We start from the raw sequence: 23,830 nt of genomic DNA, 5'->3' as shown, positions 1-23,830 counted from the left end.
TATTGTTTTGGTTTTTTCCTTTTTTCTTTTCTTCTCAAAATCTTGTTAATTGGCGAAATTGACCCTCCATTCTAACATGAGTATCTCACGTCATGTGTGCAACTCATGCAACATTTAAGCTAAAAATGAACTTTTAAGTTACCGACGTAACGAATTAGTAAAATTCAGATATGATTGTGCAATGTCTTTTTTGTTTAGGGAGCAAAGCGCGATACGAATCAAAGTATGGGGCAAAGTGCACTTAGCCCTTAAAAATAAAAAATAAACATAAAAATTATTTCCTATTATCCCATATTCAATATGCTCAGAAAAAAAAAAATGAAAAAGATATTCCTAGAAAATTGTATTTTTTTCCTTTTTAATCATCCATATAAAAATAAATTAAATAATCCAACGGAAGGGAAGTTAATAATTAATTTAAATACATTGGGCTTTGAGTAATTTGAATCTTACCAAAGTTAATAACATTCTTAATTACAATCGTAATTATGGCCATGCTTATAAATACCCGTCCCCCGTGTTGAAATCCAAGTACTCAACTCAACCCTAGCAAAATTTTCTCTCTACGTATTTGTATATTCATTCATAAACAATTATCAGAAATATATATATTTACACAACACAGCCATAATTACGATTACTTGTTTATATTAACCCCCACTGCCCAGGTGAATCATCTCTACCAACTGATTAATGGTTTACTGCGAATGTGATTGTTTGTACTTGTTGTGTGGTGTTCGTTTTACATGTTTTTTTTTTTTTTTTTTTTTTTTTTTTTTTTAATAATTTAGACGTTAAATTTCGGAGGAAAAAAATTGTTTGTTTTGTCCCAGAATTCCGGTTGTTTTCAGGTGTTATTTTTCTGTGTGTTGAAACTGGGGTTTTGCAGGAATTTTGGTGAATTTGAACTATTTGTGGGATTGACGTAGAAATAATTTAATGGGGAGAGATAATGTGGAACTGAAAAATAATAAGAGTACTTCTATGGGCGGTAAAAAATCAAAGAAGAATGGATTTCTTATTGACGATAATGAGTACTCAATTGGAACTGAATTATCAGAGTACTCTGTTTTAGTTCCGGAATCGAAGGTGGCACCACTTGGTAAACAAATGAAAACAGATCTCAATAATGAGGATGAACAAGTGGAATATGATTATGATGTTCCGGTAATCAAATTTGATGGTAGAAAGAAGTCTAAGGGGAAAAAGAAAAAGAGCGCGTGTTTTAGTGCTTCGAGTTTCGTGTTATTGGGTGAAGATGAAGATGAAAATGATTATGGAAGGAATGATAATGATGAAGAACTAGGTTCACCGGTGATTGCGTTTTCTGGGAAGAAAAAGCATTTGAAGAGTGGATGTGGTGTGTCTTCTGCTTTCGATTTGCTCGGTAAAGACAAGGATGACAGTTCCAAGGAGGAAGACGAGGATATTGGAATTACGTTTACAGGTAAGAAGAAGAAGTCATCCAAGGGTTTGAACAAGGCTTCTGGGAATTCATTTAGTGCAGCTGTGCTCGATGAAGAAAACGGGGAGGATGCTTCCGTTTCAAATGAGTCGTCTAAAATTTGGAATGGTGACGCATCTTCTGATTTTGTTGAACCGGAGAAACGGAGTGATGATTCCAAAATTAAAAAGCAGACAGGTGAAGATCCGACAGATACTTCAAAGAACAAAAAGAAGAAGAAGAAGAAGAACAAGGGTGGGAAAACTGGTGATGAAGAAGACGATTTGGACAAAATTCTAGCTGAACTTGGTGTGGTACTACCTGAATCGACTTGTATTGCAGCTCCAACTGTGGTACAGCACCGGGGTGAACTGGAAGAGGCTGCTGATGCTGACAAGGAGAATGAAGACGAAGGACCTGTGGGGTCCGTAACATCGAAGAAGAAGAAGAAGAAGAAGAAGAAGAAGGATAAAGAGAAAGAGAAGACGGCAGCGCATGAAAAGCAGGAAGAAACCAAAATCGAGACAAATAGCAACGTACTGGGTAAGAAAGTGCCGAAGCATGTCAGGGAGATACTTGCCAAACAGAAGGAAGCTGAAGAGAAGAAAAAACAGGAAAAGGAAGAGCGACAAAGGAAAGAGGAGGAGGAGCAGCGTCGGGTGGAAGAAGAACAAGAAGAACAGAGGTTGATGGAAGAAAAAAAGCGCTTGAAGAGGGAAAAGGAGAAGGAGAAACTTCTGAAGAAAAAGCAGGAAGGGAAGATTCTTACGGCGAAGCAGAAGGAAGAAGTTCGTAAGAGGGAGGCGATGAGGACGCAGTTTCTAGCTAATGCAGGTGGCCTGCAGTTACCATCTGGAGAACCTTCCGCCAAACGACCTTTGTATCAGAAGAAAAAGGCAAAGGCACAACAAGCTCAACCTAATGGAGCATCCGCCTCGGACAATGTCGAGATCACAGATTCAAAAGAAATCCAGCATGAATTTTCACTGGCACGTGATTCTGACGCTGTTGATCTAGTTGAAGAGAATGGAGTTCACGATGAGGAAGAAGATGAAGAGTGGGATGCTAATAGTTGGGATGACTCTGATTTGAAATTACCCGGTAAAAGTGCATTTGAAGATGAAGATGTTGACACGAAGCCTGAACCGAAGGAGATAAAGAATTCGAGGAATGCAACTCAAGATGTTGAACTAGCTTCTATTACAACCAAGCCACGTGATTTTATCGAGGAGAAGAAGAATATCAAACAAGTTCCTAAGGAGGAATCACCAAATTCTGATGATAAGAATGAACTCCGGTCTCCGATTTGCTGTATTATGGGTCACGTTGATACTGGTAAAACAAAGTTGCTTGATTACATAAGAGGTACTAACGTTCAAGAAGGCGAGGCTTGTGGGATTACACAGCAAATTGGAGTGACCTATTTCCCTGCTGAGAACATACGCGAGAGAACTAGGGAACTGAAAGCCGATGCAAAGCTTAATGTACCCGGACTGTTAGTGATTGATACACCTGGACACGAATCTTTTACCAATCTGCGTTCGCGGGGGTCGGGATTATGTGAGATTGCAATATTGGTTGTCGATATAATGCATGGTTTGGAACCACAGACCATTGAATCACTCAATCTTCTGAAGATGAGAAATACTGACTTCATTGTTGCTTTGAATAAAGTGAGTTAGTTACTTTGTTGTATGTACGCCCTCGTTTTTTTTATGGTGTGATTTGGCTTATTATTTTTGGTATTGTTGCAGGTGGACAGACTGTACGGTTGGAAAACATGCCGTAATGCACCAATCGCAAAAGCAATGAAGCAACAATCGAAACAAGTCCAAATGCTATTTAACGACAGGCTGATTCAGGTTATATTTATCTCTTTTATTTCACGATAAATATCGAGCTTATTTCTTTGGCCTTATCTAATGCAAGTGTTCTGTTGTATAGATTATCACACAGTTTAAGGAGCAAGGTCTCAATACCGAATTGTATTACAAGAACAAAGATAGAGGAGATACTTTCAACATTGTTCCCACTAGTGCTATAAGGTTCTTTTTTTTTTTTTTTTGTCGTCGTCTAACCACATCACTTGTTATATTTTGTTATCATTGTCTTAACTTCTTACTATGTTGGTGATTCTGGCAGTGGTGAAGGCATCCCTGATATATTGTTGCTACTGGTTCAATGGACTCAAAAGACGATGATTGAAAGACTTACATTTAGCAAAGAAGTGGAGGTTTGCTTTCTTCTTATCACCTTCTTAACAGCGAAAAATATAATCGAATGATTAAATTATTAATTTACTGTTTACCTTGCTGCGCACAGTGTACTGTTTTGGAGGTTAAAGTTATTGAAGGACATGGGACAACGATAGATGTGGTGTTGGTGAATGGCGTGCTTCACGAAGGAGATCAAATAGTTGTTTGTGGCTTGCAGGTATTTATATATTTGTACACTGTGCTTCATTTCTATTTTTATGTTACTTTTAACTCATTGTTCTTTACATTTCTTCCAGGGGCCCATTGTTACCACAATTAGATCATTATTAACACCCCACCCGATGAAGGAGCTCCGCGTTAAGGTATTTTAATAGTTAATAAAGATATACTCTATTAATGTGATTTCCGTTTGACGGAGATATCTTCTGCTTATTATTTCGTCTAGTAACTTTCTCGAAGCATTTTTCCCTTTTTAATGGATTTTCATCGTTTTGTTATTATTTTTTTCCAGGGAACATATTTGCATCATAAAGAAATCAAGGCTGCCCAGGGTATCAAGATCACTGCTCAGGTTAGTCTCATACGTTCTTTAGCCTTGTAAAGGCATAAATGGAATATCATAGATCAAAAACACGATTTATGGGCATCATACAGCCTACGATTTTAGGACTTATATCATTGTTTGGTAAAGATGCTAATATTCTCGGAAGTAGTCATTTATTTTTTGTCAATGTGCAAATTCAAATTCCGATTCATGTCTTCAACGTTAAATTTCTCTGTCTATATGTCTAGGCGATACCTTTCCCTATGTAGACGTGGTCATTTTTTTTTCGTTTCATTCGTTACTTCATATTTTTAGTTGCCCGTTTTTGTCCGACCTTGATAACATTCCGCCTTTTTTTTAATATTTGCAGGGCCTTGAGCATGCAATTGCAGGCACTAGTCTCTATGTTGTAGGGCCGGACGATGATTTGGAAGACGTAAAAAACAAAACCATGGAAGATATGAAGTCCGTGATGAGTAGAATCGACAAAAGTGGCGAGGGAGTGTATGTTCAAGCATCTACTCTCGGGTCGTTGGAAGCGTTGTTGGAGTTGTTGAAGACACCTGTTAATATACCAGTCCGGGGCATAAGCATCGGTCCGGTACACAAGAAGGATGTGATGAAGGCAAGTGTCATGCTCGAAAAGATAAACGAGTACGCCACGATACTCGCTTTCGACGTCAAAGTCACTCAAGAGGCTAGGGAACTTGCCGACGAGCTCGGAGTCAGAATATTCACCGCCGACAGTATTTACCAACTCCTCGAGCAATTTAAGGCTTACATAAATAATCTCAAGGAGGAAAGGAAGAGAGAAGCTGCTGAAGAAGCAGTTTTTCCATGTGTGCTCAAGATCGTACCGAACTGCGTGTTCAATAAGAAGGATCCCATTGTTTTGGGAGTTGATGTCGTTGAAGGCACACTAAAGGTAAACAAAAATAAATCTTGATTCTGAATTCTGATAATTTCCGAACATTCGATGTTTTAATATACTCTCGTCATGCCTTGCAGATTGGAACTCCGATTTGCGTCCCTCAAAAGGAGTTTATTGAAATTGGTCGTATAGCTTCGATTGAGAATAACCACAAGCCTGTTGATTATGCCAAGAAAGGCCAAAGTGTGGCCATTAAGGTATGCGATATCGAGATCTGTAGCATGTGTAAGCGTAATTTGTGTTTTATTAGAATCTTGAGGAAATTCGTTTAAATCGTAAACAACTCCTTAACTGTAATATGGAAGATATTTATTCCACTTACTACCTTTACATAGGATAGGACAAAGGTAATGTTAATTAGATATTTTGATGTTAATGTAATGAGTTCATGTTCGTGTTGACATAATTTTTCTGTTTCGTTACTTTAACAGATAGTTGGCAGTAATTCGGAGGATCAGCAGAAGACGTTTGGCAGACATTTTGATATCGATGATGAACTCGTGAGCAAGATTTCTAGAAGCTCACTCGATGCACTCAAACAAAATTACAAGGTTCGTCAATATATCGTATCTGAAATGTTAAAGATCGTTTCAATTTTACTAGTTTACCGTTTCAAAAAAAATTAATGGCTCCTTTTTTGTTGAATATATGCAGGATGAAGTATCTCAAGACGAAAAGAATCTGCTATTCAAATTGAAAAGGCTCTTCAAGATACCGTAATTTTTCCGGAGTTAGAATTTTCGGTAAATTTTTGTATAGTTACAGAAGAAAGAATGATTGTTTTTATATCTATAATACCTTAGTTATTTATTGGTTAATAAACTCTTCTAATAAACAAAATAAATCTAAATGATTATTTTTATATTAATATAAATTAATATGTCCACTGAAGAAACAAATTAAGATGCATAAATATTTATAAAGTAATAGTTGCTTGTATGAGCTTTATTTATTTATATGATTTTGTCAAATGGTACCGAGTGTGAGACCATTTTCATAACATTTTACTCCCAATTTGTGGGCCTTTTTGAGGCCCAAAACGTTTGTTCGAAATTATTTGATTTTTATTTTTCCAATTTTATATTGTGTTTGAGCTTGATTGATAAAAATGTCAATGGGCCGGGTAGAAGACAATTTTCTTAAAATTCCTGAGTAGTTCGTAGAATAATCTATTTTGGTTTTAAAAAAAATTAATATTTTAATAATTTATAATATTATTGAAATTAACATTAATTACAATAAAAAAATAATGAAAAGTATTGAAAGGAATATGCCCGTATCTAGTAGTCATGCACTCATACTAGTCCAATTATTTAATATATTAAATATTGGAAAGACTCTTTTTGAAGAAAGAAATCTGAATCAGATCTTACAAAGCGAGGGCAAAATCGGAAAACCCCGAAAAAGTGATTGAGATATTTTGATTGGTGGATGTAGATATTTTTGATTTAATTATTGATTCAGTACATATCCCCGTCTCTTATGGATCAATCCTCACGTGGGCATGGGGTCCACATAAGAAAATATCTTCCGAGAATACTAACCACGGTTAAGTCAACTAACCCTAATTCACGGCGGCACAAGGTTTAACCTAACCATTATCACACCCCCAAAACCTAGCTACCTCCACCTATATAAACCCCTCAATTCCCCGTTCACATTCTTCATCAGCTCACTCTCTCTCTCTCTCCTCTCTCTAGTATTCATCGCCCAATTAATTAATAAAGTTAGCAATGGCCGCCGCAGATGTAGAATTTAGATGCTTCGTCGGTGGATTGGCGTGGGCCACCACCGATCAGTCACTGGAGCAGGCATTTTCGCAATTCGGCGAAGTCATTGAATCAAAGGTCTGTTTGTCGCGGAGATCTGATACGACCCGTTGTTTCTCTCTGATCTGTTAACCTTGTTACTCTGTTACTACTGTTACTCTGTTACCACTGTTACTGTTTCTGTTACTGTTACTCTTTTACCTCACCCCTGATACGGTACGTTCCGTCTTCCTCTTTCTCACAAAAAGGGTCGAAGATTGAATTGTCGCTATTCAGCTTTTTTTTTTTATTTTTTTTTATTTTTCTTTTTTATTTTGGTAAATGAAAATTCCAGATCTGAATTGAATATTTGCTGGATCTGATTTTGATTTTTTGGTTCGGGCAGATTATTAACGATCGCGAGACTGGAAGATCCAGGGGTTTCGGATTCGTTACATTCAAGGATGAGCACTCGATGAAGGAGGCGATCGAGGGGATGAACGGTCAGGATCTCGACGGCCGAAGCATCACTGTCAACGAGGCTCAGTCCCGTGGAGGTGGCGGCGGCGGTGGTGGCGGTGGTGGATTCCGTGGACCTCGTCGTGAAGGTGGTGGTGGTGGTGGTGGCGGAGGCTACGGCCGTCGTGAGGGCGGTGGTGGTGGTTATGGAGGTGGATCTGGTGGAGGCGGCGGTGGATACGGCCGACGTGAGGGTGGATACGGCGGTGGTGGCCGTGGTGGAAGCGGCGGCGGTGGCGGTTATGGCGCTGACCGTGGCTACTCCAGCAGGGGAGGTGGATCTGATGGAAACTGGAGGGAATAGAAAATTGGAGAATTAATTTGGGGTTTTTATCTAATTTGTATCAGAGCACTTTGTGCTGTTATCGGTTGTGTTTGGTTTCTGATTCTGTGTTACTGCTGTTCGAGTTGTTATTCTGCATTTGTGTCGATGTACAAATCAATGTTTACAGATTTCTGGTGAATGAAGTAAATTGAGGTTTTTGCGCTAATTAATTGTCTTTTAATCTACTTTTTCAACTTAAAACGTCGTCGTTTTGGAGTTTTAGGTGAGATTTATGTCATGGCGGAGTTGATTTGATTAATTAGCCATTTAGCCGGCAAATCTTAACATTTTCAATTTTTTTATTTAAACAAACTTTATTTTATTAATTTATTTATTATAACAATATATGTTATGTTTTAAAAATCAAATTTATAATAGTATGATAGTTTTCTATATTAATATTTGAATTTATACTGCCGTTGAATAATGAATTTCCCATGAAATCAATTAAGAATGGCTAGAAAATAAATTGTGCAACATTTATCTATAAAATGTGGGCATAATTAATATATAACTTTTTAATTAATATTAGTCAATATTTAGTGGTTATTAGATGTTTATATATATTTTTTAATTTTAATAAACTTTGGACATAAATATCCAAGAAGCATATGTTTTGATGAATACTCGAAATTATCCATTTTTTTTTTTATTATTGTCCTTTATTTACATGTTATTTATTCAGTTTATATTGGGCTGGGTTTATATGGTGCAGGCCCAATTTATAAGCAACAGCACTACGGGCTTAACATAATTTTGTAACCACAATATTTGGGCCCAATGGTTCACTTCCCTCAGGCCCAAAATGCCTAGTCTAGCTTTTAATGAATTCGAACAACTTTTTAAAGTTCAAAGAATAATAATAATAAATAAATAAAAAGTTGAGAGAGATTGAGAGAGATATCAAAAGTATCCAATTTGTCCATGACCTAAAGTTCCACTTGAAGCAAGTAAGCCGGTGTCAATTCACCAGATTAAAATCTCGTTATCAACGGTTACTAAGTGAAGTTTGTCACACATGATTAGTCTAGTGTGGTTTACGTGCATCGTATAGTTTACAAGCTAAAGCAAGTGAACCGGTGTCAATTGACCAGATTCATATCTCGTTATCAACGATCACTAGGTGAAGCTTGTCACACATGATTAGTCTAGTGTGGTTTACGTGCATCGTATAGTTTACAAGCCATTATAAGAAAATGCACACAAGTTGGCTACGGTTTCATTTATTAAAAAAAAAAATCCAATTTCTCATAAATCACAATAGTACAATTTGCCCCACAACATCATCTCAATAGAATTTGTATCTTTTTTTTTTCTTTTTTCTTTTTTACTTTACTATCCTCGAAGAATTTCCATGTTAATCCTTTACTTACTTAATAAGTGTGAATTAAATAAATAAATAAAAACTATGGTCCATTTAGTCACACCAACATGAATATTTTTATTTATATGTGTGAATAAATATTTATGATATACCTGACATAAATTCAACCATATTTTAATATACTCATCTTTTTCACCAAAAATAAAAAATAAAACATTCTTATCCTCAACCAAAAAAAATAAAATTTACTCATCTGCTTCATTATTTATGTGGTACTATTGGAATCATATCTTATCAAAAATTTAGACAAGCAAAACCACAGAAAGTTTATCAGAAGCTATTTTGTTATTTATTTTAATTAATATATTCATGGGTAAATTACAAACACCCCCCTGAGGTATGGTCAAATTACAAAAACACCCCTCTTGTTTGGATAATTACAACCACCCCCTCAACTCATCAAATTTAGTGGAATCTTCGAGATTATATGGAATATTATCACTTTTGTACCCGTTTTATCCCATTCAAACTCTACATTATGAAGCAAGATGATCATAATATGTGATTTTTAGCTTGTATATATCAGTTTGTGGTGCATCGGAAACTGTATTTTTTACACAAAAAGAGTACAAACTAGAGCACATTTCACGGAATCTAGATGACTATGTTGAATTTGACACCATAAAGGTGGAGGTCTAAGAAAAAATCATAGTTGAGGAGGTAGATGTAATTATCCAAACAAGAGGGGGGTTTTTGTAATTTGACCATACCTCAGGGGGTGTTTGTAATTTACCCTATATTCATTTAAAGAGTCACCCATCCTATCAGAATCACTCATATGTAACGAAAATAAAACATCCACGACAGTCAGTTATCCCTTATATGGTAAAACTTTCCCTTTTTTTTTTTCCTACGTGGGAATCATATGCTTTTATTAGTTTTTATTTTATTTTTCTTCTTTTTTTAGTCTTTATTTTTTTTTAATTTTATTATTTTTAGAAGAAAAAAAAATTAAAAAAAAATGCAAGTGCAATATTCCACAAGATTATTTTCTTTTGTTGAAGGTCCCTCGGATTCTTCAAGTTGTGAGAAAAGACCAGGATATAATTAATTCCAGAGTGTGACAGGTAGATTCACATACACATGTTTTTTATTTAGTCATTAAATAAATGGTTCTTTAAATATTTATACCGTCGTAAGTTTGTATTTCTTTAAAGGGCTTTCACTTTTTTTATTTAATTTATTATTTCTACGTATTAGATTCCTTGGCAATATTCACATGTAACTTTCAACTAATCATTGGAGGATATCGCAATTAGCCTATGATTGGAAGTCCCTTTTAATTTTAAAGTATATTGCAACTTTTATATATACATATATATTAGGGGTCATATCTCAAGATTTTCTCCAAGTAATTCATAATTATTCCGATTTTTTTATTTTTTTATTTTTCCTGAAATATATATGTAAAATAAGATAGATTAGAAAAAAAAATATTTATTAATGAACATAACCCAAGATTCTTGAAATGGTTCCTTGATCCTATCTTTTTTGATTTAATTATTAAAAAAAAATCCCAAGTTATAAACTCATCATTTGTAGGAGAATAAAGTGTGAGTTGAGTCAACAAATGGGACCAAGAAATTGCATCAACTTGTTGCAAGAATCAATAGCCTCAAACACACAAAAATAACCTTTCAAATAAATAAATAAATAAATAAATAAATATATTCTTGCAGATATTTGTACATGTTCACTTCATTAAGAGATATATCCTGAATAAATTAGTTGCTCCTCTAAAACATAATTAAAAAAAAAAAATCATTAAATAAACGGGTAAATTACAAACACCTCCCTGAGGTATGGCCAAATTACAAAAACACCCCTCTTGTTTGGATAATTACAACCACCCCCCTCAACTCATCAAATTTAGTGGAATCTTCGAGATTATATGGAATATTATCACTTTTGTACCCGTTTATCCCATTCAAACTCTACATTATGAAGCAAGATGACCATAATATGTGATTTTTAGCTTGTATATATCAGTTTGTGGTGCATCGGAAACTGTCTTTTTTACACAAAAAGAGTACAAACTAGAGCACATTTCACGGAATCTAGATGACTATGTTGAATTTGGCACCATAAAGGTGGAGGTCTAAGAAAAAATCATAGTTGAGGGGTAGATGTAATTATCCAAACAAGAGGGGGGTTTTTGTAATTTGACCATACCTCAGGGGGTGTTTGTAATTTACCCTTAAATAAACTAAGGAAACAACATTTCATGCCTCATAGACCCCAAATTTCTTTTAAATGATTGAAAATAAATTATTGTGGACTCAAGTATGTTTCTACGTTCTTGTTATCGTAATTTCCACGGTTTTGGAGACGAGCAACGTAACACACATTTAATCGGTTAAAACTCCATGTCCATGTAATTAATTGTTAAAAATATGAAATAAATTTTCTAAAAAATATATGTACTACATCTAATTATTAATGCCATATACTATTTTTTAAAAATTATTTTTTTTGAATAAAAAATTATTTCCATTAATGAAAAAGTAAATTTGCTCAAAACTCCATGTCCATGTAATTAATTGTTAAAAATATGAAATAAATTTTCTAAAAAATATATGTACTACATCTAATTAATACCATATACTATTTTTTTAAAATTATTTTTTTTGAATAAAAAATTATTTCCATTAATGAAAAAGTAAATTTGCTCAAGTAAGAAATTGTGAAAAAAGGGAAGCATTTGATTGAGGAGGGTACAACTTTTTTATAGATGTTTTGGAAGATTCTGAAAACAAAAAACAGGCCCCCCTCCCCCCTTCAATAATAAAACTATATATCAAACATATTTTTTTTTTATTGCATGGTTGTAAGAAACATCACAAATTATCAAACCCTTTTTTTCTTGCAGTGTTTGGAAGCAAAAGTACTTCTGCAAATTTACACCCATAACTATTTATTTATTTAAATTTTTTTATCGATTTTCTTAAGAAAGAATAGAGAATATTTCGAGGGAAGGCTCCATACTCTGATGTCCAGCTTTTTCTGGACTACAAAACTAATACAATTATTGTACGATTTTCGCAGCTTCTACAGCTCATTAATTCTTGGAATTGATCGAACGTTCATGTATGTATGTATGTATGTATATATATCGATCACGAGTCGATATATAATTAAATTTTCTGATGAAGAGGTGTTGGAGAAAATTCTTTATTTCAGACAAGGAAATAGCCTTTGTGATAATTCTCATTCAATTTATTTGGTCCCCTAGCTCATAATGTTGAGATAAGATGATATATATAGATGTATATATATACACGTACTTTTATTTTATTTTTATATATTATTTCTTGATTTTTTCCCCCTATTTCTTATATCCCTTTTTTAAATTAGTGAAGGAGGGAGTTATAGCACGATATAAATTAATTAAATTAAATTGGTGACTTTGTGCAAATTATTGCAACAATGTATTGAGGCTAACATGCATGTGACATTCACCTCAACCCAACTGCCTCATTTTACCATATATTTGCTTTTCTTTTTTATTTATTTATTTTTAATTTAATTTTATTTATTTCGAATTTGTTATCCATTTTTCTAGTTTTGTGATGTACGTATAGATTTTTTTATGAGCTCAGATTTTTTGCCTAGTGGTTTCCATGCTTGTCCTTCAAGTATAAACCAATCATGTGAATCATAATTACTGATAACTCAATTAAACTGAGATTAATTTATTTATATATATATATAAAGAAAAAAAATCAACATAATTTACCAAATTTGTCATGAAAACCATAAAAAAAATCAAGAAACAAATCAAGAAAAAAAAAGTGATCAAATTACATATAAATATTCTTAAAAAAAGATTCCTCAAGGTTGTGTAATGGTCCTTTTTTTTCAAGTTCCTCCTTCAGTTGTGGTTCTTATGCTTACACAAATCCCTGAAATAAAATTTCTTCACATTTTCACAACTTCATCATATGCCAACTGGCATGTCACCCCCCCCCCCACCCCACCCCCACCCCCCACCCCCACCCATGGAGCCTATAAATAAGCAGCAATATTTCCCATAACTTCTACACCATCACACTTTCACTCTTCTTTGTTCTATACACTGTTCTATTCAAATATATATATATTTTTTGATAACTTAATTTTTTATACAAAAAAGAAAAATGGCATCAAGCTCGATAAGAAGCTGGAGTGCAAAGGAGAACAAAGCGTTCGAGCAGGCGTTAGCCGTATTCGACAAAGACACACCGGACCGTTGGGCAAATGTGGCTCGTGCGGTGGGGGGGAGAACCCCCGAAGAGGTCAAAAGGCATTACGATATTCTCGTCGAGGATATCAACTCTATCGAGACTGGTCGAGTCCCCTTCCCCAAGTACCGTACCACCGCCTCAAACGGTACCACCAAGAGATGAATTTATCAACCAATTTATTTATTAATAAGGTATTTTACTATATAGTTACATATCTTCTATTTCTAGTCATATTACCTACCTAACTTTCTTGTTTTTGCACATGCATACCCTATTTATTTTATTTTATTTTTATTTTATTTTTAAATTTGAATATTTGATGATCAACGTGCATTTATCTCCGTCGTGCGAAATATGCATTAATTTGGTTGGTGGAACTAATATTCCTGCGAAATTGATCGTGGATCAAATCGATCAGGAAAATTAGTGTATTTGTCGGGCCATCCTTGCTTGTGGTTACAAAGGCAAGTAGACCTATATGCCTACATATATATATTACTAGTATATAACTAATACGCGCACTTTTTAGCCGCTCGTGTATTACACTTTGAAAACATTTGTTAACGATTTGACGTAGAGTACAGCGATTTCGAAACGTAGTTTCGATTATCGCCACAAAAAAAAGGCCTTTATCGAGACGGGGGACCTTCGGAAACATGATCACTTGTAATAATAATTATTTAATAAAGCACCTACTCCATGAATTTAAAATATATATGAATTGGATTTTTGTGAGTTTAAAGTTTTAAGGTACTTGTTAGAAATGCTTTATGTACTATATATAAAACTGTTGCATGATCTTCTCACGTGCAATTTTTATATAATAATCTTTTGATGAATTATTATATTCCAGCCATGCATGCAGTAACATATATATCCTTCATTAGTTATAATATATGAAAGATATACTGATATTTTTTTTTTTATTAATGTTAATATTTTTGATTTGTTCCCATGCAGGCAGGTCGAATAATCCGAAGAAACGAAATAAAGAGATGCATTGCGTTTATCGGCAACTACGTGAAGATTAATTATTATTATTATTATTATTATTAATTAATTATGCAGCAGTAATGAATTCGAGAATCATGGTTATATATAGTGATTCTTCTTGGTGTACTGGAATTATATAAATAGTTTAACTTTAATTTTTAGTTTATGTACTGAATTTGTGAGATCGAGGAAACGTTTGAATTCCTTAGCAATTCAACCTGTGTTATTTATTAGTTGTTCAATGTGAAATTCAGTTGCATATTTTTCTTTCACTTTGAATTTCTGAAAGAATTTTGTGTTCATATATGCCTACATTTTTGTTTCTCTAAGGGACGCTTACCCAAAAATAATAAAAAAATAATAAAAAAAAAATCAGTATTTAAAAATTAATGCATAAACTAAAATTGAGACTAAAGCTGGGAGCATTTGGATGAAAATTTTAAAGTTGATAGCTGATTTAAAATAAATTCAAATGAGAGATTAAAAATTCACCAAAATGAATAAATCACCAACCCTCATTTTGTCGATCATTACGACATGCAACCAATCATATAGGTGCATTGTGTAAATCTAGTATACGAGAGGTGTAAAAAACACTAGGCTAACCATGTGGGACAACAGTGGCGGAACAAGGATTTTTTGGTAGGGGGCCGAAAACTTTAGAGAGTTAGTAATAATATGGCGGGATTCGGGGGCAGCGCCCCCGAAATTTTTTAGAGATATTTATGAAAAAAACCCAACACAAATAAGTAATGAGTAATAGATATTGTTGTCAAAACAATATTCATAAACTTCTGTAAAATAAATTGTAATATAGTATACATTTAGTTGAATAAGTAAAAGTGATTAAAAAAAATAAAATCTTAAAATACATAGAAATTCGATAGATTAAAAACTTTAAACATTGAAAAGAAAGAAAAAAAATAATTTCTTTTTTATGTTATATTATTTTCTTATCATAAGCTTTAATAGAGATTAGGGATTGATATTGTGAAAAAATATTTTATAGAATAAATATTTATAAATAAATAATTAATATATAATAGTAGATAATATACCAACCAATTACTAATCATTTGTGTATATATATCCATTCAATATCAATAAGCATTAGTATATTATATATATATATATATATATATATATATATATATATATATATATATATATATATATATATATATATATATATATATATATATATATATATATATATATATATATATATATATATATAAGAATAATAATAGTAAAAAAAAAAAAAATTCTAGGGGGACAACAGCACCCCCCTCCACCAATGGGTGACAAGCTTAACTTAGTGACCGTTGACAATGTTATTCGAATTTGAATCAATTTATACAGTTCACGTACATCAACCACTAGGTCATCCTTTACGGAACAAATAAACCAATTGAATAATAATATTCAAGTAGTGCCACCAATATATATTTACACAAATGCCCCTGCCAGAAGTCCTTTACTAGACCAAAATATTATCGACAAGACCATTAATTGGATTTATCATTTAAGAACGAGCGTCGCTAAGATGGGATTAATAATTAATATAAATTAATTTAAGTAATAACAACATTAATTTAAAAATATATATATGATATGTTGATGCATGCATGGTGCTGTAATGTAATTCAGAGATATATGATTCCACGATATTAATAAGCCATCGCATCTCACATTGCGGTCCAACAATTTGCTCCATATATCATAAATAATACAAATCAAAATAAATAAATAAATAATAATAATATCCAGCGCATAGAATAAAAGAAAATAAATAAAAGTGAATAATAAAAATAAATAGAGAGACATTGAACCAGTACGCAAAAAAAAAGAAAAATCAGTTAATTGGCTATTCAGGGGATATAGGCAATCAAAAGAATTTATGCTAGTTATAAAATGGGGACCACAATAAATTAAATAATCCCCCATTGAGAAGGGCAAATGTACACGTTGCGCTGCGTACCGCCTGAAAATATATCAAATATCATACATTCTAATCTATACCTACTTAAGTTTTTTATATATACTGTGATAGTGATACTGATGCTGCTGCAACTCCCTAGCCTGGACCTTCATCTACCTAATAATACTCTCTCTCTCTCTCTCTCTCTCTCTCTCTCTCTAGATCTCTAATTAACCTTGATATATATATATATATATGAATTAGCTGTGGCCTCTGGCACACAGCATGCACACGCACACAAATATACATACACTCAATCCACCATTCCTTGACCAACCAACAACTTATGCTTTTATCAACATCATACCATTCATTTCAGTGGATAACATAAATATAATATTATAATTTATTTCCATTAATTATAATTCATCTATACATACATGACGTCATCGTTGGGGGCTGGAGTTGCAGATGATGATGTCAGCTTACTACTACTACTAATCTTCAAGCAGTAAAGTAAGATCAGGTGGGGGAAGAAAGTGGGGGAGGGGGCGGCTGAAAATAATATTCGTACCTCACTCTATATTTATTCCAATTCAATGCACAAACCCACATATTTCATCCCAACAGCAAAAATTAAATAAAAAATAGCTGAATGAATCTCGCTGTGCTACTCATGAACAAAAGTGCCCCCAAAGTGTTCGATAAAATGCCAATACTAACTTTAATCAACTTTCACACAGAAATGAAGAATTCAGAATACTGCATGATGGTGGGCTTATATAAGGCCCAATAGGCTTATATAATTGTTTATGAGCTGAATTTATATTAGCTTTGGGCCCCAGAATAAGTATTGCCCGGAGCCTGTGTTTCTAACTAGCATTAAACGAGTCATATTGGCGCCAAATTTCACTGTGTACTTGAAGAAATTCGTTGCAAGAACGACGTATTATGTAAAGAAAGGAGTCCTTATTGTTTTTACTAAGTTTGTGTGTAAATTACAATCGTCCTATGAGCTACGGTAAAATTACGAAAATCCCACTCCAATTTGGGGAATAACAACTAACCCTCAACTATAAATCTTCTTACACATCCACCTATGCGGTTTCAAATTTAGTGGAATCTTCTTGATTGTATGGAATATTATCACTTTTGTACCTGTTTTATCCCATTCAAGCTCCACATTTTGAAGCAAGATGATCATAAGATTTGTTTTTTGGTTTGTATATATTAGATTGTAGTGCATCAAAAACTGTATTTTTACACAAAACGAGTACAAATTAGAGCACGTTTCACGGAATATAGATGATCATGTTGAATTTGACACCATTATGGTGGATGTGTAAGAAGATTCATAGTTGCGGGTAGATGTAATTATCCAAACAAGAGGGGTTTTTTTCGTAAATTAACCATACTTCAGGGGTGGTTGTAATTTACCCTAGAATTAATAATTCTACACGATCAGTAGTTGCAATTAGGGCTGTGCATGGATTGGTTTTAACCACCAACCAACCCATTTTCGACCCATATTTTGTGATGGATAATCAACAATCAACCGACCCATCTAAGTTGGGTCGATAATCTCAACCAACCCATGTGTAGTTGGGTCAATAATGGTTTCTAATAAGCTAAAAAGTTGGTTAGTCGGGTAATATCGACCAACCAACTTTATTTATTAATTTTATTTTAAAGCTTTCATATTTTTTATTTCAAAATTCTATTTTATAACACATTTATTAAATTGTCTAATATTGACCAAAATCCTAAAAGCAATAAATCTAACCTAATTATCTAATTTGAACTATTTTAATTTTAAGACAACCTAATTATCAAATTTGAACTATTTTAATTTTAAGACATATAGCCTAAAATATTTGGACGATTATTAATTGTTGAATTATTTATGTTTAATTGCAATACATATGCCCGTAATATTTTAAATTTTGTATTCGAATATTGTTGAACTGGGCATATTTAATTGTAAAAAAACTAATGTTGTAACAACTAATAAAATATAAAAAATATTTCAATGGATGACCCATCAACCAAACCATCAACTGACACACTAAATTGGTTATCAAACACCACCCAACCCATGTAAATTGGGTCCTACCAAAATTGGTGGGATGGGTTGAGTTGGTTTTATGGCTGGTTTTTAACCAACCCAACCAACGCACAGCCCTAGTTGCAATATATGAATTACGGAAACAACTAATTCAGATTAATTACATAAGTAAATTTCTATAAGCATATAAATCAATAGACCCATTATAGTCAATTTATGTAACTTATGTAAATACAGTTAAAAACAACAATTCAACCGCGCAGTAAATTGTTTTGCAAGATAATAACTTCAGCCTCGAGACGATTCCATTTGTTTGGCACAAAACGGAACAGCGTTGCGAGCAGCTTATCTTCAACCGTGTGGTGATACTATTCACTTATCCTTTTCGGCCCATTTGTTCAAAACAATATCTGTTAAATATTCTCTTTTAATTCATTCCCAGTTTTTTTTCTTTATTAATTATTCTTTTTATTGGCCCAAAAATAGCTATGGACCAATTTCTAGGTGTGGACCTCTTCTTGGTAATGATTCGAGCTAAGAAAAAGAAAAGCTCAAAAATCATGCACAATCATATATCAATTATTAGTGAAAGGACACTTTTCGAATTCGAATCCTTGATAAAAAAATTAGAGATATTTTGGACCTCGATTCTTGATAAATACACTTTATTATTAGAATTTTCGTGATCCAGAATCTCGACTTTGTGCTATTTCCCAATTGCAAGGAGGACCATTAACGGTTCTTACTCCGGACCACCACTGGTTTGTTCCATGCTACACTCAGTGAAGTTTATCGAATTGTATTCTGCCACGTCAATAGTGAATTTGTAATTAATTAGGGTAAGCAATTGGCCAGCCAATTAGAGAAAAGTTGCGAAAAGGGAACGTTGTAACTACGATAATAGTTTTCATTGCAAATAGTTTTGTATTAGCAACGGAAAGTAAAAATTTAGTCGCAATAGTTTAAGGTTTAGACGACAAATTCGAAGAAGAAAAAAATGTCGAAAATTCGACATGAAGTTCGAGGAGGGGATTAAATAAGTATTGCAGCCACCGGATTTCGAATTACCTTGCATGGTTTTGGTATTATTTGACAGCTAAAACCCATTTTCAATTTATTTAAATAAAAATTGAAAATAAAAATCTGAAACAGCAATTCCAAAGTTCTGAACTCCGAATCAAACTCAACCCTCGACTGCCATTTTTTTTATTTCGCACAGTCAGTCACACTATTTATAAGCATATAAACAAAAAACCTGTCTGAAAAATATGTTATTATATATTTTGATGTCAGGAGATTTAATTCTACGAAACATTGTGTGTGTGTTACTACTGGTTAGTTTAGTAGTGGAAAATACACTAGCCCTTGTCTTCATTTGTCATGGTTAAAATCAAATATCCAATCATAAATTTACATTTACTGCACACCGAAAATGAAATTAAAATTTGGGTAAAATACGGCCACCCCTTGAGATAAAGTCAAATTTGCACCCACAACTATGAGTATTTTTACACGTTCACGCTTGCAGTGTCAAATTTAATGAAATCTTCTAGATTATATGGATTATTATGATCCAGTTTGTACTCGTTTTATTACATTCTAGCTAGCTCCACATTTTGAAACTAGATGATTATAAGGTGTGTTCTCTTGCCTTGTAAATACCAGATTGCGGTGTATTAGAAAATGCATTTTTGCACAAAATGGGTACGTACAAACTAGAGAACATATCAAAAAATCTAGAACAAACTAGAGAACATATCAAAAAATCTAGAAGATTTTGTTGAATTTGACACTATAAAAGTGGACGTGTACGAAAATTCAAAGTTGAGAAATGATTGTAATCACCAAACAAGAGGGATTTTTTTTCTTCGTAATTTGACTTTACTGGAAGTGCGACCGTAATTTACTCTAAAATTTAATGCATATTCTGTATCATGAGATAAACTACGTGAGGCAGTCTTGGCCAATCAAATTCCTCAATTGTAGTTTCAATGTTCATGTGTAAAGATGGTATTGTTTGGAGTATCCAACATTTTATAGGGACTTTTTTTAATAAACATATTTTTGGTATTTATTTACCCAAAAGGAAAGTTGTGTGTGTAGTGTGTCCAATGCAAGAATTGAGCAAATTGCCAAATGTATGTGTGTGTGTATATATATACAATTTTAATAGAGATAAATTGGCTAAAAATATAATATGGATGAACAACTTGTCTTTGTAATTTGTTGATATAGATTCTTCTACTTCACCTTGTGGTTGTACTGTAGACAAGTCGAAATTTTTTAGATATTATTTTTATTTTAAATTTAAACCAACTTTCCCCAATATTCAGATTCCCACAACTACCCCTAAGTCCACCCCCCCAGAATGCCCTATAAATAAGAACCCAGCATGGGAAACTAAATTCATCAACTCACATATCAAAACAGTGTTATTTACTTGTATACAGTTTTCGATACATATATATATATATATATATACAGAAATATATATATAAAAAAAAATGGCTTCAAGTTCAATGAGTACACGTAGAGCCGGTTCAACATGGACGGCCCAAGAGAACAAACTGTTCGAGAAGGCACTGGCCCGGTTCGACCGGGACACACCTGACAGGTGGCAGAATGTGGCCCGGGCAGTTGGCGGCGGCAAATCGGCGGAGGAGGTGAAGATGCACTACCAGATTCTCATTGAGGATCTCCGCCGTATCGAAACCGGCCATGTTCCCATTCCCAACTACAGAAACGCCTCTGTACGTTGAATTTGATGATCAACAATTAATTAAAGGTATTATTTTCATTTTATTTTTATTTAATTAATTAATTACCACTAATTAAATTCCTTTTTTTTTTCTCTAAAATTCTTTCCATGAATATTATTAATAATAGTAATCTTATATATATATATATATATATTCAATTTGGAAGATAAAAGGTATATATATTTACGAATATTCAATTTATTTATTCTGTGCGAGCTAGGTGCATGCAAGGGCACAATATATGTCAACATTATATTATGACATTCGTCATATGTATTTATAATATATACCACAAAATAAAGATTCATAAAATTAATATTCGTCTTTTTCTTTTTTCCTTTATTAATATCCACCTCAAATTTGGAGTATATAATATATTTTCAACAAAATATATATAATACTGTTTTATTAATTTGAAAATCTGTCCCTTAATTGTACCATTAATAACCGGATAATTAATTAATGTATTTAATTTAATTTGTCGTCGTTGTACAGGTTTCGAAGTTTCTTATGATCTAAGTGAGTCTTCATCAACTTATGCCTTAAAATGAAGAAGAAGATTAATGCAGTGGGAATTTTATTGCAGAAAATTGCTGTCTTTTTTTTTTCTTTTTTTTTTTTTTTAATTTAGTCCAGTATTCGGGGGGAAAAAAAAAAGAACTTCTTTCGGTGTTGTAGTTTTCGACTTTTCGTGTACGTTGAGTACTAATGTATGCTTCTTAATTTTGATCAATAAATTTGTTTAACGAAATATGAGATATTATGAATTAAAGTAATAATCACTAATTCTATTATACTATGCATGCTATATATGGAGACATGCAAGTTAAAATAGTGCAAGAATCGGAAAAAAAAAAATCCATTATTTTCGATACGAAAATAAAACTGGTGTTGATCGTTGAATGATCACCTCATTTAAGAGCTTTGTCGTCGTTTGCAGACGACAGACGACGGTGTAGTTGCACATGCATGAAAAAATGGATGACATTGAACGAGCACTTCCACCTACATTTATTTTATCAAAGATAATAATAATATATATTTTTTTTAACTCTAAGTAAATTCTAAATTGTTTATAATTCAATCAAAGAATTTAGGCACGTACATATTGTGATTTGTGATTATAATTATGAAAAAACTCACATGTTTTAAAAACTAAATCTATAAATATATATGTAATATTCCATTATTTTTAATATTATTTTTATGTATTTTATGATTATATACTTGCAGCATATTCCAAAACTGAAATTAATGAGTAATAGTGAAATAGGTGTTTGGTTTGTAAGAATATTTAAAAAAGTTAAAAGGGCCTATTACATGTTTGGGCTCAAAACAATCTACCAAGTTTGGGTCCTAAATTAATTACTATTTTCTCAACAAAAGTTTCATTTCTTAATCTCAAATAAGAAAATCACCAAATGTAATATTTGGTCACTAATAAGCAAATCTTGTCTGAGTTTTCTATAATACCACTTTTGGATTTTTGGGCCCAAATGGATTATTGGGCCCAACTCTTAAAGCCCAGCAGCACAAAAAGCCCAACTAACGTGTCAAACAGTGAAAACTCTCTACATATTGGATTTTGACATTTGGTTCTCTCTGTTTTGATCTTCATCACCCAGTTGAGGTATTTAGACTCCGCCTCTGTCCCCGAGCCTACTTTGTGATATTTTCTCCTCTCTCTCTCTCTTCCGGTAGTACCACCGCGTTGAATGCGTCATGTCATTTCTCGGTGACATGCTTGTTTGTCTATGACGATGGATGTACTGTTTCAATTCCCTACTTTCGAGACAGTCCTTCTTTTCCATCTACATACCAATCCATTATGTGAATTTCTTCCTAGTTTGTTCAGAACTATGTTATTCGGTGAGCAAGTGAGATGCACTTCCGAGGGATTGAAATTCAAAACCAGTGAAAATTGCAAATTTGGGCTAGAAAGTTGACCAAAAAGCGAATGGTTTTGGTCGGACTTAAGGTTCGATTAATTAAATTTGATTTAAAAAAAAAAAAAAAACTTTAATTAGTGACTATGTAAATATACAATAAGAAAAATATTTAGTACATTATTAAAGCATTAAATTAAAGAAAGCAGTTAAATAATACTAATAAATATTATAAAAAAAAATAAGGTTGAAAAAAAGATGGTTTTACTAGGACAGTTGTTATTAAAAGGGCCTACAAAAATAAGAAAAAGGGGACTAAGTGTCGAAAAACCCCAGCTGGAAAAAGAAAGCTACGCCCCATTTCATGTTTATCCATAACACCACCAACTTTCTTCTTATGTTTCCCATCTTCATTATTACAAATTATTTAAATTAAATGTTTTATAATTAAATTAATTCTCTAATAATTTTAGTGACCTTATAACTTTCTTATCATAATTTGGTATTTTATTTGAATATGCTAAAATTAGATCGTACGATATGTTATATATTTATAATGAAGTTGATCTAGTGGATGTAGTAAGTGAGTATGTATCAATCGACTAAAGTTTAAATTTTTTTACCAACAGGTGCTAGTTGGTTAGAATAGTGTGGTTTACGTCTCTCATATATTCTTATTATTTGATCCATTTCGAACACAATGTACGAATAGCTATACATACATATAGCTATTATTAGTAAAATATCCACCTCATGGTAACGCTGATTTTATGAGGAATCAAATAAATATATGGAATTGGTTAATTTGAATCTTGGAAATTGACAAATAAATTAATATTTAATTATTCGATGTGTAGCTCCAACACTGACTC

At 32.9% G+C, this 23,830-nt stretch overlaps 4 protein-coding genes across 6 annotated transcripts; all 4 read left to right on the top strand.

Moving 5' to 3' along the window:
- Positions 1 to 533: 533 nt before the first annotated feature.
- Positions 534 to 6,009, top strand: LOC105957653 (eukaryotic translation initiation factor 5B). 3 transcript variants are annotated; one of them, XM_088822634.1, is made up of 12 exons: positions 534 to 668; positions 890 to 3,117; positions 3,199 to 3,306; positions 3,389 to 3,489; positions 3,587 to 3,677; positions 3,767 to 3,877; positions 3,957 to 4,022; positions 4,172 to 4,231; positions 4,575 to 5,129; positions 5,213 to 5,332; positions 5,567 to 5,686; positions 5,790 to 6,009. In XM_088822634.1, the coding sequence occupies exons 2-12, from the start codon at positions 940 to 942 to the stop codon at positions 5,853 to 5,855; spliced, it is 3,576 nt and encodes a 1,191-aa protein (XP_088678760.1). In that variant the 5' UTR covers positions 534 to 668; positions 890 to 939; the 3' UTR covers positions 5,856 to 6,009. The 3 variants fall into 3 exon arrangements, with proteins under 3 accessions (XP_088678760.1, XP_088678761.1, XP_012837054.2); XM_088822635.1 differs by having other exon boundaries at positions 834 to 3,117; XM_012981600.2 differs by lacking the exon at positions 534 to 668 and having other exon boundaries at positions 756 to 3,117.
- A 622-nt stretch (positions 6,010 to 6,631) lies between these two features.
- Positions 6,632 to 7,893, top strand: LOC105957654 (glycine-rich RNA-binding protein GRP1A). The gene is made up of 2 exons (XM_012981601.2): positions 6,632 to 6,982; positions 7,290 to 7,893. The coding sequence occupies exons 1-2, from the start codon at positions 6,869 to 6,871 to the stop codon at positions 7,704 to 7,706; spliced, it is 531 nt and encodes a 176-aa protein (XP_012837055.2). The 5' UTR covers positions 6,632 to 6,868; the 3' UTR covers positions 7,707 to 7,893.
- A 5,300-nt stretch (positions 7,894 to 13,193) lies between these two features.
- On the top strand, positions 13,194 to 14,599 carry MEE3 (Homeodomain-like superfamily protein). Its single transcript, XM_088822633.1, has 2 exons — positions 13,194 to 13,525; positions 14,295 to 14,599. The coding sequence occupies exon 1, from the start codon at positions 13,248 to 13,250 to the stop codon at positions 13,494 to 13,496; it is 249 nt and encodes an 82-aa protein (XP_088678759.1). The 5' UTR covers positions 13,194 to 13,247; the 3' UTR covers positions 13,497 to 13,525; positions 14,295 to 14,599.
- A 6,202-nt stretch (positions 14,600 to 20,801) lies between these two features.
- LOC105957439 (protein RADIALIS-like 4) lies at positions 20,802 to 21,823 on the top strand. Its single transcript, XM_012981361.2, has 2 exons — positions 20,802 to 21,098; positions 21,568 to 21,823. Exon 1 carries the CDS (start codon positions 20,818 to 20,820, stop codon positions 21,070 to 21,072), a length of 255 nt encoding a protein of 84 aa, XP_012836815.2. The 5' UTR covers positions 20,802 to 20,817; the 3' UTR covers positions 21,073 to 21,098; positions 21,568 to 21,823.
- Positions 21,824 to 23,830: the final 2,007 nt, after the last annotated feature.

This window comes from Erythranthe guttata, chromosome 2 (assembly GCF_056151865.1).
Source record: "Erythranthe guttata isolate IM_541 chromosome 2, IM_541, whole genome shotgun sequence".
Taxonomy (NCBI): Eukaryota; Viridiplantae; Streptophyta; class Magnoliopsida; order Lamiales; family Phrymaceae; genus Erythranthe; species Erythranthe guttata.
The sequence above is the reverse complement of the archived record's forward strand: the minus strand, read 5'-3'. Positions and strand labels throughout refer to the sequence as shown.